Source organism: Cetorhinus maximus, chromosome 11, assembly GCF_964194155.1.
Source record: "Cetorhinus maximus chromosome 11, sCetMax3.hap1.1, whole genome shotgun sequence".
NCBI classification, from domain to species: domain Eukaryota; kingdom Metazoa; phylum Chordata; class Chondrichthyes; order Lamniformes; family Cetorhinidae; genus Cetorhinus; species Cetorhinus maximus.
This window is the reverse complement of record NC_135889.1, coordinates 33979580-34000244: the sequence shown is the minus strand read 5'-3', so window position 1 is coordinate 34000244 and position 20665 is coordinate 33979580. Positions and strand designations below refer to the sequence as shown.

Genomic DNA, 20665 nt, shown 5'->3' with positions numbered 1-20665 from the left:
AATCCGTTTGAGAATTCAATCTTGATTTTGAACTTAAACATCTTTTCACCGCTTTAAAAAAAACTGTTAATATACATTTCAATGAGATTTTGTCAATAACATCCTTGTGGATACTGACTTCCGTAGCAAATTGTGTTGCTTTTTTCACACAAATAAAGGGTCAGGTCAAATACACACCACTATAGCCTCTCCTTCCAGTAGTGGCGCTGTTGTTGGTGAAAAAACATATATTTGAGCAGGTGAGAAGTGGATCAAAGAAATTAGAAGATTTACACTGTAACAAGTTTGCTGTGTGGAGAACGCACAGCATCATAATTGTAATAGATGGAATATCTGAGATATTCAACTGACCTCATTTAAAAAACGTTTCCGTTGAGCTTCCTTTCCAGGAAACTGAATAAGTGCATGCAGTGTGGAGTTCAATTGCGTAAAATGTCGCTGCATGACCTGGCCAAAAGGGTCATCTGGACGTATCTGCTCATAGACAACAAACACTGCTGACGAAAATCGGTCCGCTGCCCAATGGATTACTGCTGAAGAACTAGACAGATATTTCACTTTGTCACAAATCTTAGACTCATTACTTAAAATACAATCTCTTGGTTACTCCAGAAATAACCGAACAAAAAAAATAAAGATTTCTATTCTCTTCACAATTAACTGACTCTTCTCTGAGCTAGAATTCTGAATTATTAGGAATACAGTGCTGAGGAATAGTCAGGCACCTGCAAAGAGGCCTTTGTCAATGATGCCTAATAGGTTGTTACCAGAGTTGTCTGGCCACTATTGATGATGGGAACAGCAATTTTCTGTCCCTCAAAGAATAATACATTGTCTTTACTGTACACCACCTATGATGTTTAAGGATCTTTAAGAGTTGCTGACAATGTTCACCAGTTTGGACATTAAACGCCTGCAGGATTTATATTCAAAATATTATACCCTTGCATCCTATGAACAGGACATCATTTTTAAATGTTTTAGAATGGTTCCTTCTCCCTAACATCCAGGCTGATAAGAGTGGAAGTGGCAGCATCAAAGTTGTTCTGTGTTTTTCATTGGTAACTACAAATTAGAACAAATTCTAACTATTCCCACACCAAGCTTTCTCAAATTGCTTCAAATTACCTGGAATGCATAAACTAAGCCATCACTAAGCAGAAACAACAGCTATGGCTCAAATTTGAACTTTGACAATCTCCTGGCTAACAACCCAATTGCAATGCTTAAATATTGCAACTATGAAGCAGCCAATAATTATTCCTTCTCTTAATTTGAAATTTGTAGTGGTTTGTTCTCAATTTAGATACACCGGACCATCAGTATGGAAGATTGAACAGGTCTGTAAGAACAAACACCTTTGCTGCTTGTCTCTTTGAAAATAGCTGCACACCCAGAAGCCCAGTAGAATAAGGCAGCATTAATCAACCCTGCAAATCCTTACCTTTCATCTTTCATATATGTCAGTACAACTTCTGATAGTATCAGGGTCGGGCAAGCAGGGTTTAGGCCAGTCTCCATCAGTACATTATCTAACTCCACTATTTCAGTCAGGTCAATGCCAAGCAATTTGTAATCCATACCACTAAGATACAGGCGACCTGCAAATCCAAAAATGAAATATGACTATTAGAAAGACTGTCAAACCAAAATGAGATGTTTGAAAAAATTTAAGAAAATCAAAATGTATAATGTATTATACAATTCCTGTATAATTGTTTTTCTTAAGGTTAAAAGTTTTGTTTGCAGTATGTACAAATTGGTAGCCATTGTCTATAGAACATATAAAAGGCTCAAAAATGAACATTTGTGGTATACATAGACATCCAAATTTTTAATGTCATTTCTAATATATGTTTAAACATTTTGTGCAACCTTAAATTCGGCAATATGAAATTATGAGACAAACATACTGAGCAGTCCTTGCATGTAAGCTATAATCCTAGTTAGCAGGAATGCTTGATATCATTTACCCATTGTATCATTGTCAAAAGCCCTGCCAAAGTCAGCAAGCATTTTCAATGAAGCATGTACTTGAAAAATAATCATACCCATTTGGGCTGGTCTAATTTCATCAATGCAGCCTATGAGGTCCACAAATTCCTGCTTGTTTTTAATCAGAGCTGCTTTGCGCTGAACAACATCTGGAAAATCCACCTCATATACAATCACATTTTTCAGCTCCCCGTTTGCCTTTAGCCGAAAGTACAAGGAATCAAACCCAGCTCCAAGCGAGAGGATCTGTAGAAATGGGAATGCATACAAAGCTACAGCATTGAGTTTTAATATATTACTCTCATTTGCCATCAGAACATAAATGTTCATAATAAGTATGATCCTGATATATGCATGCAATTACTCACAATTCAGTTGCACATTTGTAGGCTTAAACAGAATAAATTTTCTATATCTTTCTGAGAATATGCCCTGACAACAGATTACAAAATATTTAGAATATTGTTTCTTGAAACTCAGTTTAGACTCAGTGAGAAAATTGACAGATAAACAAAAAAAGACTATCTATTCTAAGGTGATGAAGCACTGAGTACTGTATTAAGATACAAATTTGTTTGTGGTTCCTACAAGCACAGTTCCCAATCTTGATTGGCTGGTCTGATTGAGCCACTGAGCATTCTTCACAGGAAAGAAGGGAAAAATCACACCCAATCATTACCTTGCACAGCATGGAGATAGCCATATAATAGCATGAGCAAAGGGACAACAATTAATGGCCACATGCTTTCCTGCTTAGTCACAGAAATGCACTGTGTGGGACTGAAGAGGGGCAACATAAAGGTGGGAAGTTACATATGTTTAATAACTATTTTCATGTAGTGAATGCATTTGTAGCAGAACTAGGCAAAATTCCCCCCTATACTCACCTGTCTCTGAGAGTAACTCGCTGTCTGTTGCAAGAAGCAACGCAGACTATAATCCACTGCCTTTGCCCTCACACAGTAACCACTTCAGAGGGAAAAAAAATAAAATTAGAACCATTCTAAAACATTAGTGCAAATCTCAGACTATTCCAAGATACAACATCTCTATTAAAGTACAAATTAGTGGTTAAACAGTTCATCCTCATCAATTTCAAGGCTTTGGATGGAATCCTTAGTCAAGCTCAAACTCCCTAAACTGATGAATACATAATTTATTGACCAAAGTGCAGAAAACATTTCTCATTTTGGTTTACAACCCACAAAAATCTGCATGAAGTTGCAATTCATGCAATGGGTTTCTTTGTTAGTAACAAACAAAAGCAGTGCTCTGAATAAATTCAATGTTGAAGCCATTTTTGTGTTGGTACTCATTTAATCTCGATTCCAAGATTGGCATCTGTCATCTGGCTCCCTAATTCTGATAAAAACGTCAAAGGTTTAGCTTACTGTGGATGTACGATTCTGCCAGACCGAGTTACATGATCTAGATTATTTACAGATTCACAAAATGGTCACAGTATAGAAGGAGGCCTATCAGCCCATTGTGTCGTGCCAGTTCTCTGCAATACTTGTCCCATATCACTGCAAATTTTCTCTCTTCAGGTGCTTAACTTCATCCCTTTTGAAAACCATAATTGAATCTGCCTCCACCAGGCCTTTCAGGCAGTATATTCCAGAACCCAACCACCTACCATGTAAAAATGTTTTTCCTCACGTCGCCATCGATTCTTTTACAATCGCCACACATCGGTATTTCTTGAGCCTCCACCAATGGGAACAGCTTCTATCTACTCTGCCTAGGACCCACTTGATTTTGAATGCAGAATCACTTAATCATTACAGCACTGAAGGAGGCCACTCAGCCCATCATGTCTGCATGGCTCTCTGAATGAGCAATTCACCTAGTGCCATTCCCCCGCCTTCTCCCCAAAACCCTGCACATTCTTCCTTTTCGGATAACGATCTAATTCCTTTTTGAGTGCCTCAATTGAACCTGCCTTCACCAGACTCAGACAGTGCAGTTCAAATTCTAATCAATTGCTGCATGAAAAAATTATTCCTCATGCACCATTGCTTCTTTGGCCAATTAGGTTAAATCTTTCATGATCATTCTTGATCCTTTCACAAGTGGGAACAGTATTTCCTTATCTAGTCTGTCCAGATGCCTCATGATTTTGAATACTGCTATCAAATCTCCTCTCAGCCTGGTCTTCTCCAAGGAAAAGAGTGCCAACTTCTCCAATCTATCTTCGTAACTGAAGTTCTTCATCCCTGGAACCATTCTCATGAATCTTTTCTGCACCATTTCTAATATTTTCACATCTTTCCTAAAGTGCGGTGCTCAGAACTGGGCACAATACTCCAGTTGAGGCCGAACCAGTATTTTATACAAGTTTAGCATAACCTCCTTACTCTTGCACTCTATGCCCCTATTAATAAAGTCAAGGATGTTGTATATTTAATTAACCGCGCTCTCAACCTGCCCTGCCACCTTCAATGACTTATGCACATATACACTCACATCCCTATGCTCCTACACTCCCTTTAGAGTTGTACCTTCTATTTCATATTATTTCAGGGCTCTTCCTACCAAAATTAATTCCTTCACACTTCTCTGCAATGAACTTCATCTGCCACTTACCCGCCCGTTCCATCAGCTTATCCATGTTCTTCTGAAGTTCTACACTATCCTCTCCACAGTTCACAATTTCCATTTTCTTCTCACTCAAGGGGCCTTTGAGCAAATCTCAGAAAGATAAGGTTTTGCATAGCATTAAACATGCATTTGAAATTAAAGTTGAGGTATGAAGAAAAGAAGCAAATTGCTGAGCAAAAATAAAGCAATAAATTGATAACTAAAGAGTGATGAATAAAGATTACCAGACAGAGTCTGCCTGTCTGGCTCATTCTCAATCTCTTGATGCTCACTCACCCTTGCACACTGTGTGAGTGGGCATTGATGTGTGGGGGTGAGAATGAGTAGGAACCTGAAACTAGGAGCGAGCTAGACACACACACACACACACTTCCCACGCCCTCACCCCCTCCCCTACACTCTTGCGCCACCCCCCCAACGACGCACCCTCACACTCTTCACCCCACACTGACGCACCCTCACTCTTCCCCCCTCCACACTCCCTCACACTCTCCTCCCCTCCACACCCCCCTCACACTCCCCCCTCTACAGCCTCTCTCACTCTCCCTCCCTCTACAGCCCCTCACACTCTCCCTCCCCCTCACACACTCCCCCCGCCACACTCCCTCATTCTTCCCCCCCACCACACTCTCTCACATCCCCCACAACACTCCCTCACTCTCCCCAACCCCCCCAACCACACTCCCTCACTCTCTTCACCCCACAGTCCACACACTCTCACTCACACACTTGGGCAGCGAGTCTTTTCAGTCTCACCATGCTCGCACCATCACATCCTCTTCTGGCCTGCAGCGAGTCCCTCCTTCTCCTACCTAGCCTGAAGCAAATCCGTCCTTGCCTGGCCCAGCCGGGCCTCCCCCACCCAGCACGCTGCAGTCTCTCTCTCCCCAGTACCTGTGTTTCCGGAGCCCACTCGATGCTGCCACTGTTGCTGTTCTTCCAATCACAGACTGCATCTCTCTCACATTTGCTGTTGTTAGGCTTCGTTATGAGAGAGGAACAGCCTGTGATTGGAGCAGCAGTTTCTTTAAGAATCTTCCACTGCATTTACCAGCATTTTGAAAATGGGGGCCAAATTGGGGAGCCTTGCGGGCCACATCCAGCCTGTGGGCAGGAAGATATACATTGTATATATTAATGTATACCAGGAAGAGCAAGGGTCCAAACACTGACCCATGGGGAACTCCATAGGAACATTCCTCCAGTCCGAAAAACATCCATTAACCACTACTCTCTGTTTTCTGTCACTCAGCCAACTATTTTTCATGTAGCTCCTGAACCTTTTATTCTATGAACTATAACTTTGCTTGCAAGTCTGTTGTGCAGCACTGTATCAAATGCCTTTTGGAAGTCCATGTACACCATCATTACCTCAATCACTCTCATCAAACCTCTGTTATCTCTTCAAAAGAAACTCCAGGAAAATAGTTAAACACTATTTTCCCTTAACAAATCCTTGTTGGTTTTCCTTAATTAACCCGTATTTGTCATGTGACTTAATTTCGTCCCGAATTATTGTTTCTAGAGGTTTCCCCACCACAGAAGTTAAACTGACTGGCCTGTAGTTGCTGTGTTTATCTTTACACCCCTTTTTGAAGAAGGGTGAAACATTTGTAATTCTCCAGTCCTCTGGCATCACCCTTGAGTCTAAGGAAGATTGGAAAATTATGCCTCTGCAATTTCCAATCTCACTTCCCTCAGTATCCTTGGATGCAACTCACCCGGTCCTGGTGCCTTATCAACTTTAGGTATAGTCGGTCTATCTAATACATCTCCCTTTTCAATTATAAACTCAAGTGTCTGAACTAACTCCTCTTTCACAATGACCCGGGTAGTACCCCCTTTTTGGTAAAGACAAATGCAAAGTATTAATTTAATACTTCAGCTGTGCCACCTACCTTTTAGTCCCTAAACAGCCCCACTCTTCATTTTACCTTCCTTTTACTATTTGTATGCCTATAGAAAACTGTTGGAATTCCTTTTATGTTAGCTGTTAGTACCTTCGCATACTCCCTCTTTGCTTCTCATTTGTTTTTTCAATTCCGCTCTGAGCCTTCTATATTAGTCCCAGTTTTTAAATTGTATTATCCACTTGACATCTCTCATAAACACACTTTTTCTGTTTCATAATAATCTCTATCTCTTTCATCATCCAGCAAGTTCTGGATTTGTTTGCCCTACCTTTCCCCTTCATGGGAATATACATTGACTGTACTCGAACCACATGTTCTTTAAAGGCAGTCCATTGATCAGTTACAGTTTTGCCTCCTAATCCTATTTACATGCCAACAGGAGACTTTGGATTCCCTTTTATATTAGCTGCCAGTCTCTTTTCATAAGCTCTCTGTGCCTCTCTTATATTCTTTTCACTTTCCCTCTGAACTTTCTATATTTTTAGCCTAGTTCACACTTGTAATATAAACCAGACATCTGTCACATACATCCCTTTTTATTCTTCACTTTACTCTCTCTACCACTTCCATCATCAAAGGAGGCATTGCTTGATCTGGCTCTGGGGAATGAATGTGGGTCAAGTGGATCACGTGTCAGTAGGGGAACATTCACGAAGCAGTGATCAAAATATCATAAGCTTTAGGTTAGCTATGGAAAAGAATAAGCAGCAATCTAGAGTAAAAATAGTTAATTGGTGGAGGGGCAATTTCAGTGATGTGAGAATGGATATGTCCTAGGTAAATTGGACTGGTGTGAGAAAGAGGGGTTCCTTTTCATGGGACCCTGGCACCCAGTTCAGGGAATGGAAGAAGCTGTACTGATGGGACAGGTTTCACCTGGACCACCATGTCCTAGCGAAAGGGTAAACAGGGAGGTGGTAAAGGCTTTAAACTAGTAAGAGGGGACTGACAAAAAACATCAGTCGAAATGTAAACTTTATAGTGCCTGAAAACTAAGGAAATAATTAAATAAGGGACGATATTGATAGCAAGGGAATAAATTGAGTTATAAAAAGAGAGTCTACAAAGATGATTAAACATAAAAGTTAAAAAAACCTATCAAAAATGAGTTAAAATGTCTGTACAGCAACACATTGTGTCCATAATAAAACAGGAGGGCTGGAGGCAATCATACATTAGGAAAAAACAGACATGGTATGGGGTTATTGAGACATGGCTACAGAAAAATAAAGACTAGAAATTGAACATTGCAGGGTATAACGCATTTAAAAAAGATAGAGAAGGAAAACAGGGAGGTCGAGTGGCTATACTTATTCAGGTTAACATAATGACAGTAGAGAAAAGGGAGGTAACTATCAGCAAGACAATAATAGAATACATATGCATTTAGATAAAAAAGATAATAAAGGATCTATCATATTAATGGGTGTAGTCTACAGGTCATCAAATAATGGAAGGGAGGTAGAAGAAATATGCACACAATTTAGGGAACTGAGTGAACAGTACAGAAAAATAATAAGGGGGGATTCCAATTACCCTGATATTAACTGGACAGAAGAGATAAAAGAAATAAAAGATAAAAGAAGTAAAAGGGATAGGGGAGTGGAGTTTCTACAGTGTGTACAGGAATGAACTCCTTTCAAACCCAATTAGTAAAATGCCCAGCAAGGAAAGGCTTACTATTGGATCTGGTAGTAGGGAATGAGCCAGAGCAGAAAAGAGAAGTAAAAGTAGGTAAACAGCTAGGCAATAGTGACCATAAAATAATACGCTTTAAGATGATGATTGAGAAGGACATAAGTATGATAAGAAACCAGGTTAACAGATTGGAGAAAAGCTGATTTCAAGAGGCTGAAAATAGAACTTGGCAACAGTAATGACAACAATATTACCAAACAAAGATGTAGAACAACAATGGGAAACATTTAAAACCGTGTTCAACAGAGTGCAGGGAAAATATATTCCGTTATAAGAAAAACTAAACACTAGTGAGTCTCCATGGATAAATAAAGACATAAGGTAAGAGGCATACATTAAGCACATAGACAGCAGAGGAGTGCATGAATAGTGAGAATACGAACAGAGCAGGACAGAAGTAAATAAAAAATTAGGAAGACAAAGTGAATTATCAAGGACCATTAAACAAAATATTAAAATATTTTACAGGCACATCAGGGCCATTAAAGGATGGCCAGGATAATACCACAAGTAACGACTGCGAGATGGCAAAAATATTAAAAAATTGTTTTTTTCGTATGTACCTGGCAGATAGAAAAGTTAGACATGACATTGAATGATGAAATGAGCAAAAATGAATACATTTACAATCAAAAAAAGGGGGATGCATTGAATAAACTAAACGAGTTCAACCATAATAAAACCCCTGGTCCGGCTGGATTGTATCCAGGTATTTTAAAATAATTTAGGGAAGAAAGAAGAGGCATTACAACTCACATTTACTAATTCATTGGAAAAAGGTGTAGTGCCAGAGGACTGGCAGATAGCTAATGCAATTTCTACACTTAAGGAGGCCAGAACATTTCCAGGAAATTATGGACCAGTCAGCTAAATGTTTGTGCTAGGAAAGTAATGGAATCCTTATTAAAAGGAGAGAATAGGAGAACATCAAGAAATTTGAAAAATAATAATGAAAAGTCAGGATGATTTCAAAATCTTGCTTGACCAATCTTAATTAATTTTTGAGGTGGCAACAGAGAGATTGGATGGTGACAATGCAGGAGATGTGGTTTGTCTGGATTTTTAAAAGGCCTTCAATAAGGTGCCCCATAATAGACTAATGAATAAGGTCAGAGAATGTGGAGTCAGGGGACAAGTGGCAGAATGGATTGCTAGCTGGCTTCAAGACAGAAAGCAGGGTAAAGGGTAGTTTTTCAGTGTCAGAAGGTAGGAAGTGGTGTTTCAGAAGAATCAGTGCTGGGACCACTGCTGTTCACAAATCATATTAACAATTTGGACTTTGGAACCAAAACACAATTTCTAAATTTGAAGATGACACTAAATTGGCGGTGAATAGTCAATACTGAGAAGGACTGCAACAAATTACAGGAGGACATTAATAAACTTGCAGAATGGGCAAATAATTATGAAGCTCAACACAGATAAGTGTGGGGTAGTGCATTTTGGTAGGAAGAATAGGGAGGTCACTTATTACTTGGTAAGTGCAAGTCTAGGTGGGGTAGAGGAGCAACAGGATCTCTTGAGTTCAAATACAGGAATTCAGTAAAAACCTGCCCAAAGTGTGGTGAGAATGTGGAACTCACTACCATAGAGTGTCGTATATCCGATGTAATCTTAGTATGTAAACTCTGCCCTTTACACTATTATCTCAGTCTATTTTAGGATAATTAAAATGGTGAAAAATTAGGAACAGTAGAGTTCAAAGAGATTCAGGCATCCATGTACACTAGATCACTCGTGGTTAAGTACAAAAAAAAATTAAAAAGGCTAATGGAATGTTAACCTTTGATACCAGAGGGCTATGATATAAAAGGAAGTTTTGCCACAGCTAGACAAAATCATGATTGGACTATATCTAGAGTACTGTGTACGATTCTGGGCACCATACATTGGAAAGGATATGCCGACCTTGGAAGGAGTGCAGTTCAGATTTATCAGAATGTTACAGGGGTTCCATGGTTTAGATTATCAGAAAAGATTACATAAACTTGTGTTCCCCAGAATATAGTCGGTTTAGGAGTGATTTGATTTATGTTTTTAGGATTTTGAAAGGAATTGATAGAAAATTGATAGAAAAGAGTAGATAGAAACTTTTTCACCAGTGCAGGAATTTGGGACAAGGGGAGAAGAACTATGCTGCCTAATGCAATTACACTAGCAGCTTTTAACAACTGACCTGGCATTTTTTGAGTTGTTGACCATCTGATTTATTTGAATAAAAACAAAAAGCTAAAAGCTACTGCGGATGCTGGAAATCCAAAACAAAAACAGAATTACCTGGAAAAACTCAGCAGGTCTGGCAGCATCGGCGGAGAAGAAATCAGTTAACGTTTCGAGCCTTCATGGCCCTTCAGCAGAACTGAAGCATAGTAGTTAGAAGAAGGGAGAAATATAAATTGGTTTAAGGTGGGTGGGGGGCGGGGGGGGGGGGGGGGGAGAGAGACATTGAGGGTGTGGTGATTGTGGAGATGAGCAGATAATCAAAAGATGTCACAGACAAAAGGGTCAAAGAGGTGTTGAAGGTGGTGATATCTGTCTGAGAAAAGTGCTAATTAAGAATGGAAGACAGGATATTCAAAGTACAGCTCTAGTGGGGGTGGGGTGGAAAGACTAACAAGGTTTTAGTTTTAGATTTAAAAATAATGGAAATAGGTGGGGAAAGAAGAATCTATATAAATTATTGAAAAAAAAGCGGGGGTGGGGGGGGGAAGAAACGGGGTGGGGATGGGGGGAGGGGGAGTTTAAGATCTAAAGTTGTTGAATTCAATATTCAGCCCGGAAGGCTATAAAGTGCCTAGTCGGAAGATGAGGTGCTGTTCCTCCAGTTTGCGTTGGGCTTCACTGGAAGCCCAACGCAAACTGGAGGAACAGCACCTCATCTTCCGACTAGGCACTTTACAGCCTTCCGGGCTGAATATTGAATTCAACAACTTTAGATCTTAAACTCCCCCTCCCCCCATCCCCACCCCGTTTCTTCCCCCCCCCACCCCCGCTTTTTTTTCAATAATTTATATAGATTCTTCTTTCCCCACCTATTTCCATTATTTTTAAATCTAAAACTAAAACCTTGTTAGTCTTTCCACCCCACCCCCACTAGAGCTGTACTTTGAATATCCTGTCTTCCATTCTTAATTAGCACTTTTCTCAGACAAATGTCACCACCTTCAACACCTCTTTGACCCTTTTGTCTGTGACATCTTTTGATTATCTGCTCATCTCCACAATCACCACACCCTCAATGTCTCTCTCTCTCTCCCCACCCCACCCCCCCCCCCGCCCCCCACCCACCTTAAACCAATTTATATTTCTCCCTTCTTCTAACTATGCTTCAGTTCTGCCGAAGGGCCATGAAGGCTCGAAACGTTAACTGATTTCTTCTCCGCCGATGCTGCCAGACCTGCTGAGTTTTTCCAGGTAATTCTGTTTTTGATTTATTTGAATCCTTGTCAAATACTTTACTGGGTCAAATTTTTTGTTAAGGAAAACACAATGAAGCCTGAAATATGAAGTCTGCAGAGTGCTATACATTATACCTTCATTCATTCACTTTACCAATATAGTTTTAAAAAGTGGAAGCAATTTATTAAACGTTTATATCTACAAAAGTAAAAATTATAGCTGATTGCATTATTATTAGATTCACAAAATAACAGTCGAGTTCGTATAAAAACAATAAAGGAGGGAAAAAGATCAGCCAGGGTTACCACTCCACTGATTCTTGCTGGATCAAAATCCTGGAACTCCCTTCCTAACAGCACTGTGGATATACTGACACCACATGACTACAGTGGTTCAAGGCAGCTCCCAAGCACCATCTCAAGGGCAATTAAGGATAGGGACCAAATGCTGGCCTTGCCAGCAGCACTCAAATCCCAGGAAGAAATAAAAAAAAGTTTTCCACACACTTAAGTATTGAGTACTGCCAACATCTGAAATTCTGAAGTTTTTTAGCCATTCATTTTGATTAAAATTACCTCAACTCTAAAACTGGTTATTATTAGCACTAACAAAAATATTCAAACAGAAAATTACCAAAAAACAAAAAGGATCTTAGTTATTTATAATCTTGTTTCTGATTTTCCCAAGAGATCGTGATACTCCACTTAAAAGGCATATAAAATTCATCATGTAGAAGTGTTCACCAAACATACGAAAAGCATTTGCCAAACACATGGTAATTTTTACTCCATCATCACAACCTGAGTACTGAGTTAGCTGACCTTGTACGTGAAATGGTACAAGTGCCTTCAGCTCTCCTGGGCTCTGGGAAAAGGTAGGGTGGGGTGGTGAACCATTGACAGTTTCCACTCCACTGATTCTTGCTGTGGACAGGGTGGGGCACAATTCTGACCCCTTCGTCCACCTGAAGAATAACTTACTAAAGCTCTCAGGATGAGGTATGGTTCTCAAGGAATGGTGCCAAACGTAAATCAATGTTTTCAGAAGAGGACAGAAAATAACAAAATTGCTTCATGATGTAAGAAAGGTGACAACAATGAAACAACATGACTCGAAAGCCATCTCCCTTTAACATGCAAGAAGCATAAAATGCACAAATAATTTTCACATCATCACCAAATAATTGGATCTATTGCATCATACCGGTTTATAAGTGGAGCTCTTCTGGTGGCTTTATTTACAAATCCTTTGAGGAAACCATCATTGAAGTAGCCTAGACTGACCATTGAACACTTGCTAACGATGCTGCTATCATTTGTACCCTGGACCTGCAAACAGGTTAAATAAAACAATGATAGTGTAAATGGGAAACATTTTAGTACTGTATAGGATAACAATATTTATACACAAAAAAGGACATCTTTGACTTAACTTCAAGTTCCTTTTTGTTCTTATAGTTATTAAATTTGAATGAAAGAGCAATAGCAGTCTCCAGTAAGGGAATTTCTATTTTAAGACAAAGCAAAACTGAAGCATGATTTGAAGAAGGTTCCAGAAGGCACCAACTACCATTGTTAGCTTATAGATGTTAACAATGACAACTTGACAAGGCAGAAGTAACTAACTTGTATCAGATATGAACCAGGCATTGGGAAAGAAGAGAGAACAGAGAGTAGAAACCAGCAAGAGGTTTAGAGGAAGTCCTTTGGTACAGTGAAGCTTACCCCAATCACTTTCAGAAAATAGATTTCCATATAGATTGGCCTCCTTTATGTTGCATTAAAATTCAATTTAATATATCTAGATTAAGTGCCTATAATGGTAGTAAGTAGGATGGGTTGTATTTCAGTCAACCTTTTCACTAAAAGATACATCAATGCTATACATCAGCATTTGACCCCAATGCAGCTTTTCAAACTTGGTACTCTTTTTTATTAGGCATAATTTCTTAAAGCAATCTGCAAGCCTTCCCATTTTCATTGGTTCTATAACTTGTATTTTTCTATCTTCCTCTTGCTTATATACACCTGCTATCCAATGGAATATGATAATGGAAGATTGGGTGCAATGAAGAGGATTTCAGTTGTGTGCATAAACAGAAGTTTTTAAACTCAACTAGATTAAAAGTAGAAGGGAGGTGTTTCTCCACAGAAAAGAAACAAGTCAATAGGGTCAGCCTCAGCACTTGTTGCAATTACAGACCATCACTGGCACAGATCCAAGACCTGGTTGTAAAGCTGATCCCTCATACAAAGAATGGCACATGGCATCAGGAGATCCAAAAGTAAAAGCAAAATTTAAATAAGTAAATTGGGGATGCGGGGAATAAGACAAATTATATTGTTATCAGTTTTCTATGAACTCTACTGGGATGAAATGAAAATGCTGAAGAAATACTCATCAGATATTAATACCAATATGTCAACCCGATTGATTTTGATAAACATTATTGGAACTTTATTTGATATCAGATTTCAACATGAATGTTTAATTGCACCAGACATTTTAACATATCCAACACTGAGTAATAGAATTTAAATGCAGGCAGCCAACAAGTACATGGTTTTAAATCAGATTTATATTTAGTCCTTGTCAACCCATATTGGCTCATTGTAATCTAATGCATGACCAGAGATTTGAGCACATAAACTAGATTGACACTTCACTACAATGCTGAGGGAGTGCTGCACTGTCACGCAGATGGCATTAAACCAAGATGCCTGCTCCTTCAGGAGGGAATAAAAAATATCATAGAATGATACAAGTAGGGAGATCTCCCAGCATCCTGGCCAACATTTATCCTTCAACCAACATAAATCGCCTGGTCAGTTATCTCATTGGTGTCTACTGGGCTGTAACTGCTGCATTTTTCTACATTGCAATAGCTACACTTCAACAGTACTCAATGGCTGAAGTGCATGGGATTTTCCTGAGGTCATGAAAGATGCTATATAAGTTTGTTTCATATCTTCACATACTTTTTTCCCTTCAAGAATAGTGGGGAAGTGTTGGAAGGATTAGCAGACTGATTATCAAACTGTTGAACTGCATCATGGAAGTCTCCGCTTCTTCCTCGAACAGAGGCCCAAACAATCCCCATCCACCACTACTCTCCTCCGTCTGGCTGAGCTTGTTCTCACACTGAACAATTTCTCTTTAAACTCCTCTCACTTCCTCCAAATAAAAGGTGTGGCTATGGGTACCCGCATGGGCCCCAGTGATGCCTGTCTCTTTATGGGGTATGTGGAACATTCATTGTTCCAGTCCTACTCCGGCCCCCTCCACAACTCTTTCTCCGGTACATTGATGATTGCTTCGGTGCTGCTTCATGCTCTTGTCTGGACCTGGAAAAATTTATTAATTTTGCTTCCAATTTCCACCCCTCCATCATTTTCACATGGTCCATCTCTGACACTTCCCTTCCTTGACCTCTCTGTCTCAATTTCTGGTGATAGACTGTCCACCAATATTCATTACAAGCCGACTCCCACAGCTACCTCAACTACAGCTCCTCACACCCCGCTTCCTGTAAGGACTCCATCCCATTCTCTCAGTTCCGTCACATCTGTTCTGATGATGCCACTTTCAAAAACAGTTCCTCTGACTTGTCTTCCTTCTTCCTTAACCGAGGTTTTCCACCCACAGTGGTTGACAGGGCCCTCAACCGTGTCCAGCCCATCTCCCGCGCATCCGCCCTCACGCCTTCTCCTCCCTCCCAGAAACATGATAGGGTCCCCCTTGTCCTCACTTATCACCCCACCAGCCTCCGCATTCAAAGGATCATCCTCCGCCATTTCCAGCATGACGCCACCACCAAACTCAGCTTCCCTTCAGCCCCCCGGCAGCATTCCGCAGGGATCGTACCCTCTGTGACACCCTGGTCCACTCCTCCATCACCCCCTACACCTCAACCCCCTCCCACGTCACCTTCCCATGTAACTGCAGAAGATGCAACACCTGCCCCTTTACTTCCCCTCTCCTCACCGTCCAAGGGCCCAAACACTCCTTTCAAGTGAAGCAGCATTTCACTTGCACTTCCCTCAATTTAGTCTACTGCATTCGTTGCTCCCAATGCAGTTTCCTCTACATTGGAGAGACCAAACGCAGACTGGGTGACCGCTTTGCAGAACACCTTCGATCTGTCCACATTACCCAGACCTCCTTGTCGCTTGCCATTTCAACACTTCAACCTGCTCTCATGCCCACATGTCCGTCCTTGGCCTGCTGCAATGTTCCAGTGAAGCTCAACGCAAACTGGAGGAACAGCACCTCATCTTCCGACTAGGCCCTTTCCGATCCCCTTTTTTTCCCAATAATTTATATAGATTTTTCTTTTCCCACCTATTTCCATTATTTTTAAATGTATTTCTATCCATTGTTTTATCTCTACCTTTTAGCTTATTTCGATCCCTTCCCTTCACCCCACCCCACCCCCACTAGGGCTATCTGTACCTTGCTCGTCCTGCTTTCTACCCTTAAATAGCACATTCCTTAGATAATATCACCACCTTCAACACCTCTTTGTCCTTTTGTCTATGACATCTTTTGGTTATCTCCACCTATCACTGGCCCTCTATCCAGCTCTATCTGTCCCCCTTCCCCCTCAAACCAGCTTATATTTCAGCTCTTCTCTATATTTACTTAGTTCTGTTGAAGAGTCATACGGACTCGAAACGTTAACCGTGTTCCTCTCCGCAGATGCTGCCAGACCTGCTGAGTTTTTCCAGGTATTTTTATTTTTGTTTTGGATTTCCAGCATCTGCAGTTTTTTGCTTTTATCATGAATGTTCCTACTGTGGTCAACACGTCCTTAAGTAGGACTGAATCTGGAGCTTCCACATAAGTCAAAATTCTCATTAATCCACAATTACTCCCCAGCCTCACATCTCATGCCAAAGCAAAATACTGCAAATGTTAGAAATCTGAAGTAAAAACAGAAAATGTTGGAAATATTCAGCAGGTCTAGCAGCATCTGCGGAGAGAAAAACGGGGTTACCGTTTCTTGCTGAAGAGCTATGACCTGAAACGTTAAATTTGTTTCTCTCTCCACAGATGCTGCCTGGCCTGATTATTTCCAGCATTTTCTGATTTTATTACATTTCATGCTTTTAGTTTGGCTTCCAATCCAACATTTGTCAGTACTTTCAGCCGTCCTCTCTGGCTTGAACTCTCTCTCCTACCCTTAAAAGCAAATCATTCAACTGTGCTACTCCTCCTCCCAAGATTTCCAACACTGCTTGTCGATTTCTGACATCTTCCGTCTTACCACCTTACCAGTTGCTCTGTAAGTTTACAAAGCGGCTTCTGACACTTCCTTTCCTTGACCTCTCTGTCTCAATTTCTGGTGATAGACTGTCCACCAATATCCATTACAAGCCTACCGACTCCCACAGCTACCTCGAATACAGCTCCTCACACCCCGCTTCCTGTAAGGACTCCATCCCATTCTCTCAGTTCCTTCGCCTCCGTCGCATCTGTTCTGATGATGCTACCTTCAAAAACAGTTCCTATGACATGTCCTCCTTCTTCCTTAACCGAGGTTTTCCACCCACGGTGGTTGACAGGGCCCTCAACCGTGTCCGGCCCATCTCCTGCGCATCCGCCCTCACGCCTTCTCCTCCCTCCCAGAAACATGATAGGGTCCCCCTTGTCCTCACTTATCACCCCACCAGCCTCCGCATTCAAAGGATCATCCTCCGCCATTTCTGCCAACTCCAGCATGATGCCACCACCAAACACATCTTCCCTTCACCCCCCCCTGGTGGCACTCCGTAGGGATCGTTCCCTCCGGGACACCCTGGTCCACTCCTCCATCACCCCCACCTCCTCAGCCCCCACCTATGGCACCTCCCCATGCCCACACAGAAGATGCAACACCTGCCCCTTCACTTTCTCTCTCCTCACCGTCCAAGGGCCCAAACACTCCTTTCAAGTGAAGCAGCATTTCACTTGCACTTCCCTCAATTTAGTCTACTGCATTCGTTGCTCCCAATGCGGTCTCCTCTACATTGGAGAGACCAAACGCAAACTGGGCGACCGCTTTGCAGAACACCTACGGTCTGTCTGCAAGAAAGACCCAAACCTCCCTGTCGCTTGCCATTTTAACACTCCACCCTGCTGTCTTGCCCACATGTCTGTCCTTGGCTTGCTGCATTGTTCCAGTGAAGCCCAACGCAAACTGGAGGAACAGCAGCTCATCTTCCGACTAGGCACTTTACAGCCTTCCGGACTGAATATTGAATTCAACAACTTTAGATCTTGAACTCCCTCCCCCATCCCCACCCCCTTTCTGTTTCTTACCCCTCCCTTTTGTTTTTTCCAATAATTTATATAGACTTTTCTTTTCCCACCTATTTCCATTATTTTTAAATCTATAACTGTAATACCCTGTCAGTCTTTCCACCCCACCCCCACTAGAGCTGTACCTTGAGTGTCCTGCCATCCATTCTTAATTAGCACATTCTCTTAGATAATATCACCACCTTCAACACCTCTTTGTTCCTTTGTCTGTGACATCTTTTGATTCTCTGCTCCTATCACTGCTTGCTTGTCCCTACAACCACCCCACCTTAAACCAGCTTATATTTCACCCCTCTCCTAACTTTACTCAGTTCTGTTGAAGGGTCATGAGGACTCGAAACGTCGACTCTTTTCTTCTCCGCCGATGCTGCCAGACCTGCTGAGTTTTTCCAGGTAATTCTGTTTTTGTTCTGGGCTCAATGTGCTCAGGGAGTGAATAAATATAATGGCTGCCGTGGCCGGACCGGGGCCAGCCCCAATGCAGCGCCACTTTGGTCCGAGATGAAGACCTGCCTCCTTCCGCCACTCGAGCCCCTAACCCAGAGAAACTATCACTCACAGCAATGTCCTTCCCAGCCTGTCTCTTGTTCCTACACCTTTTGTTTCTGGTGCTGACAGTAACACTCTGCCCGCTCATTGCGCCAGCTGCCAAGGGACTCCGCGCGTGCGCACTGCCAAACGGGCCGGCTCTGTATGTCTGCGCATGCGTCTGCTATTCCCAAACTCATAGTGCACCGGCGCTCCGAAGACAGCAGGAGGCAGTCAGCCATGTGTGAGCACTAATAGGAAGATATTAGGATTTATTTTACTTAATCACGTGAAAACCTTTCAAAGTGGATGGTAATACTAGTGTTGTACCGTCGTCTAAAAGGGAAGAAAAGGAGAGGCCGAGTATTTTACATGTCAGCCAGCCTAAATTTCGGTGTTGGGCATTGGAAAACATTCTGAGAGACAGTACAAATCATCATTTAGAAAGGCACAGATTAATCAAGAGCAGTCAGTATGGATTTGTTAAGGGAAAGTTGTTCTGAATAACTTGATTGAATTTTTTTGAGGAGGTAACTAGGAAGATTGATTGAGCATAGTAGCACATTTGATGTTGTCTGTGTGGATTTTAGCAAGGCTTTTGACAAGGTCCCACATGGCAGTCTGGCCAGAAAATTAAAAGCCCATGGAATCCAAGGGAGAGAGGCAAGATGGATCCAAAATGGAACAAAGGGTAATGGTCAATAGGTATTGTATTTGTAACATACGAACATACGAAATAGGAGCAGAGGTAATCCATTCGGCCCTTCGAGCCAGCTCTGCCTTTCAATAAGATCATGGCTGATCTGTCTGTTTTGAACTCCACATTCCCATCTACCCCCAATAACCTTAGATTCTTATTAGGCAAGGGAATCAATCTACCTCTGCCTTAAAAGTATTCAATGATCCTGTTGCCACTGCCTTCAGAGGCAGAGTTCCAAAGTTGAACAACCCTCTGTGAGAAAAAAAATTCTCCTATAAGGACGTCCCCTAATTTTAAAACAGTGCCTCCCTAGTTCTGGACTCCCCCCAAGAGGAAACATCCTTTCCACGACCACCTTCTCAATACTGTTCATGATCTTATATACTTCAATCAAGTCACCCGACACTCTCCTAAACTCCAGTAGAAACAAGCCAGTCTGTCTAACCCTTCCTCATAAGACAATCTGCTTATTCCATGTATCAATTTAGTAAACCTCCTCTGAACCGCCTCCAATGCATTTACATCCTTCCTTAAATAAGGAGACCAAAACTGCACACAGTATTCAAGGTGTGGGGCGGAATTGTCCAGATGTGCACTAAATGTGGTAGTGGGCGGGTAAAATGATGTTTTGCCCGCTGGCCGCGATGGCGGGTTTTAACACCATATCGTCCCAAACCCGCCACATTATTTATGCATTCCTGGGAAACATGCCGTTTCCATGGTGAGTGGGCTCTTATTCGTCCACCCGCCATCACCTCGCCACTTCATCACACCAAGTGCCATATTTAAAGTCCAGCTGCGCGTACACATGTCAGTGCTTACAGCCAAGAACTGCTACAGGGAAGATGTCCATGAAAGGGAAAAAGACTGCAGCCGCCAGGTTCAGCGACGCGTCACTGGAATGCTTTTTGGATGCCGCAGAGTTTCCCCTGGGATGCCCAGTACAAGCTCGGGAACATCGGGAAGGGATGTCCGCTGCACTCCTCAGATTGTAAGGCACGATGGAGGAGTCCATCCGCTTTCAGTCTGAGCTGATAGTGCCGGCATGCCAATGCACCAAGGTCAACACTGGTAGGACGGCGGCCACCATTGAGACCTTGGTCCAGGACATTGCGCTGCAGCGTGGGATCAACTCCATCGCTGATGCCAGAGTTGACCTTCAACAGTGTGTATGCGAGGGGGGTGCCAGGCAGCTCGATCTCACTCCAGCTACCCCTTCTCAAGGAGTCAGCCTGGGCACCTTGGACACCCATAGGGAGGAGGATCTGCAGGTGTACCCCTGAGCCCTTCCATCCAAGTGACTCTGGGAATGTCCGGCCCATACGAATCCCGTCTTCCTGTGACCTCAGCAGCTACAGCTCCGCAGGCCAAGAAGGGTGCCACTGCCACACAGCAGGACTCCGAAAGCAGACCGTGGCCCTCCAAGTCTTGGCCCTCCAGAGGACGCCCGCCAAGGTCATCATTCCTGCTGTTGTTGTCCGGGGAGCACCAAGACATAGGGCAGGGTTAGGAAAGTTAAGAAGAATTAGTT

At 42.0% G+C, this 20665-nt stretch overlaps 1 protein-coding gene across 1 annotated transcript in view; it reads right to left on the bottom strand.

The window, feature by feature from the left end:
- The window catches only part of lcmt2 (leucine carboxyl methyltransferase 2), a 42984-nt gene extending 24406 nt beyond the window's left edge, over positions 1–18578 (bottom strand). The window contains exons 1-6 of the mRNA XM_078551779.1: positions 18466–18578; positions 12810–12934; positions 2883–2964; positions 2052–2241; positions 1445–1601; positions 352–541 (exon numbers count right to left, since the gene is read on the bottom strand). Of these exons, the coding sequence (XP_078407905.1) occupies positions 352–541; positions 1445–1601; positions 2052–2241; positions 2883–2964; positions 12810–12934; positions 18466–18543 (822 nt within the window). The 5' untranslated portion in view covers positions 18544–18578. The remainder of the gene's footprint in view (positions 1–351; positions 542–1444; positions 1602–2051; positions 2242–2882; positions 2965–12809; positions 12935–18465) is intronic.
- Positions 18579–20665: the final 2087 nt, after the last annotated feature.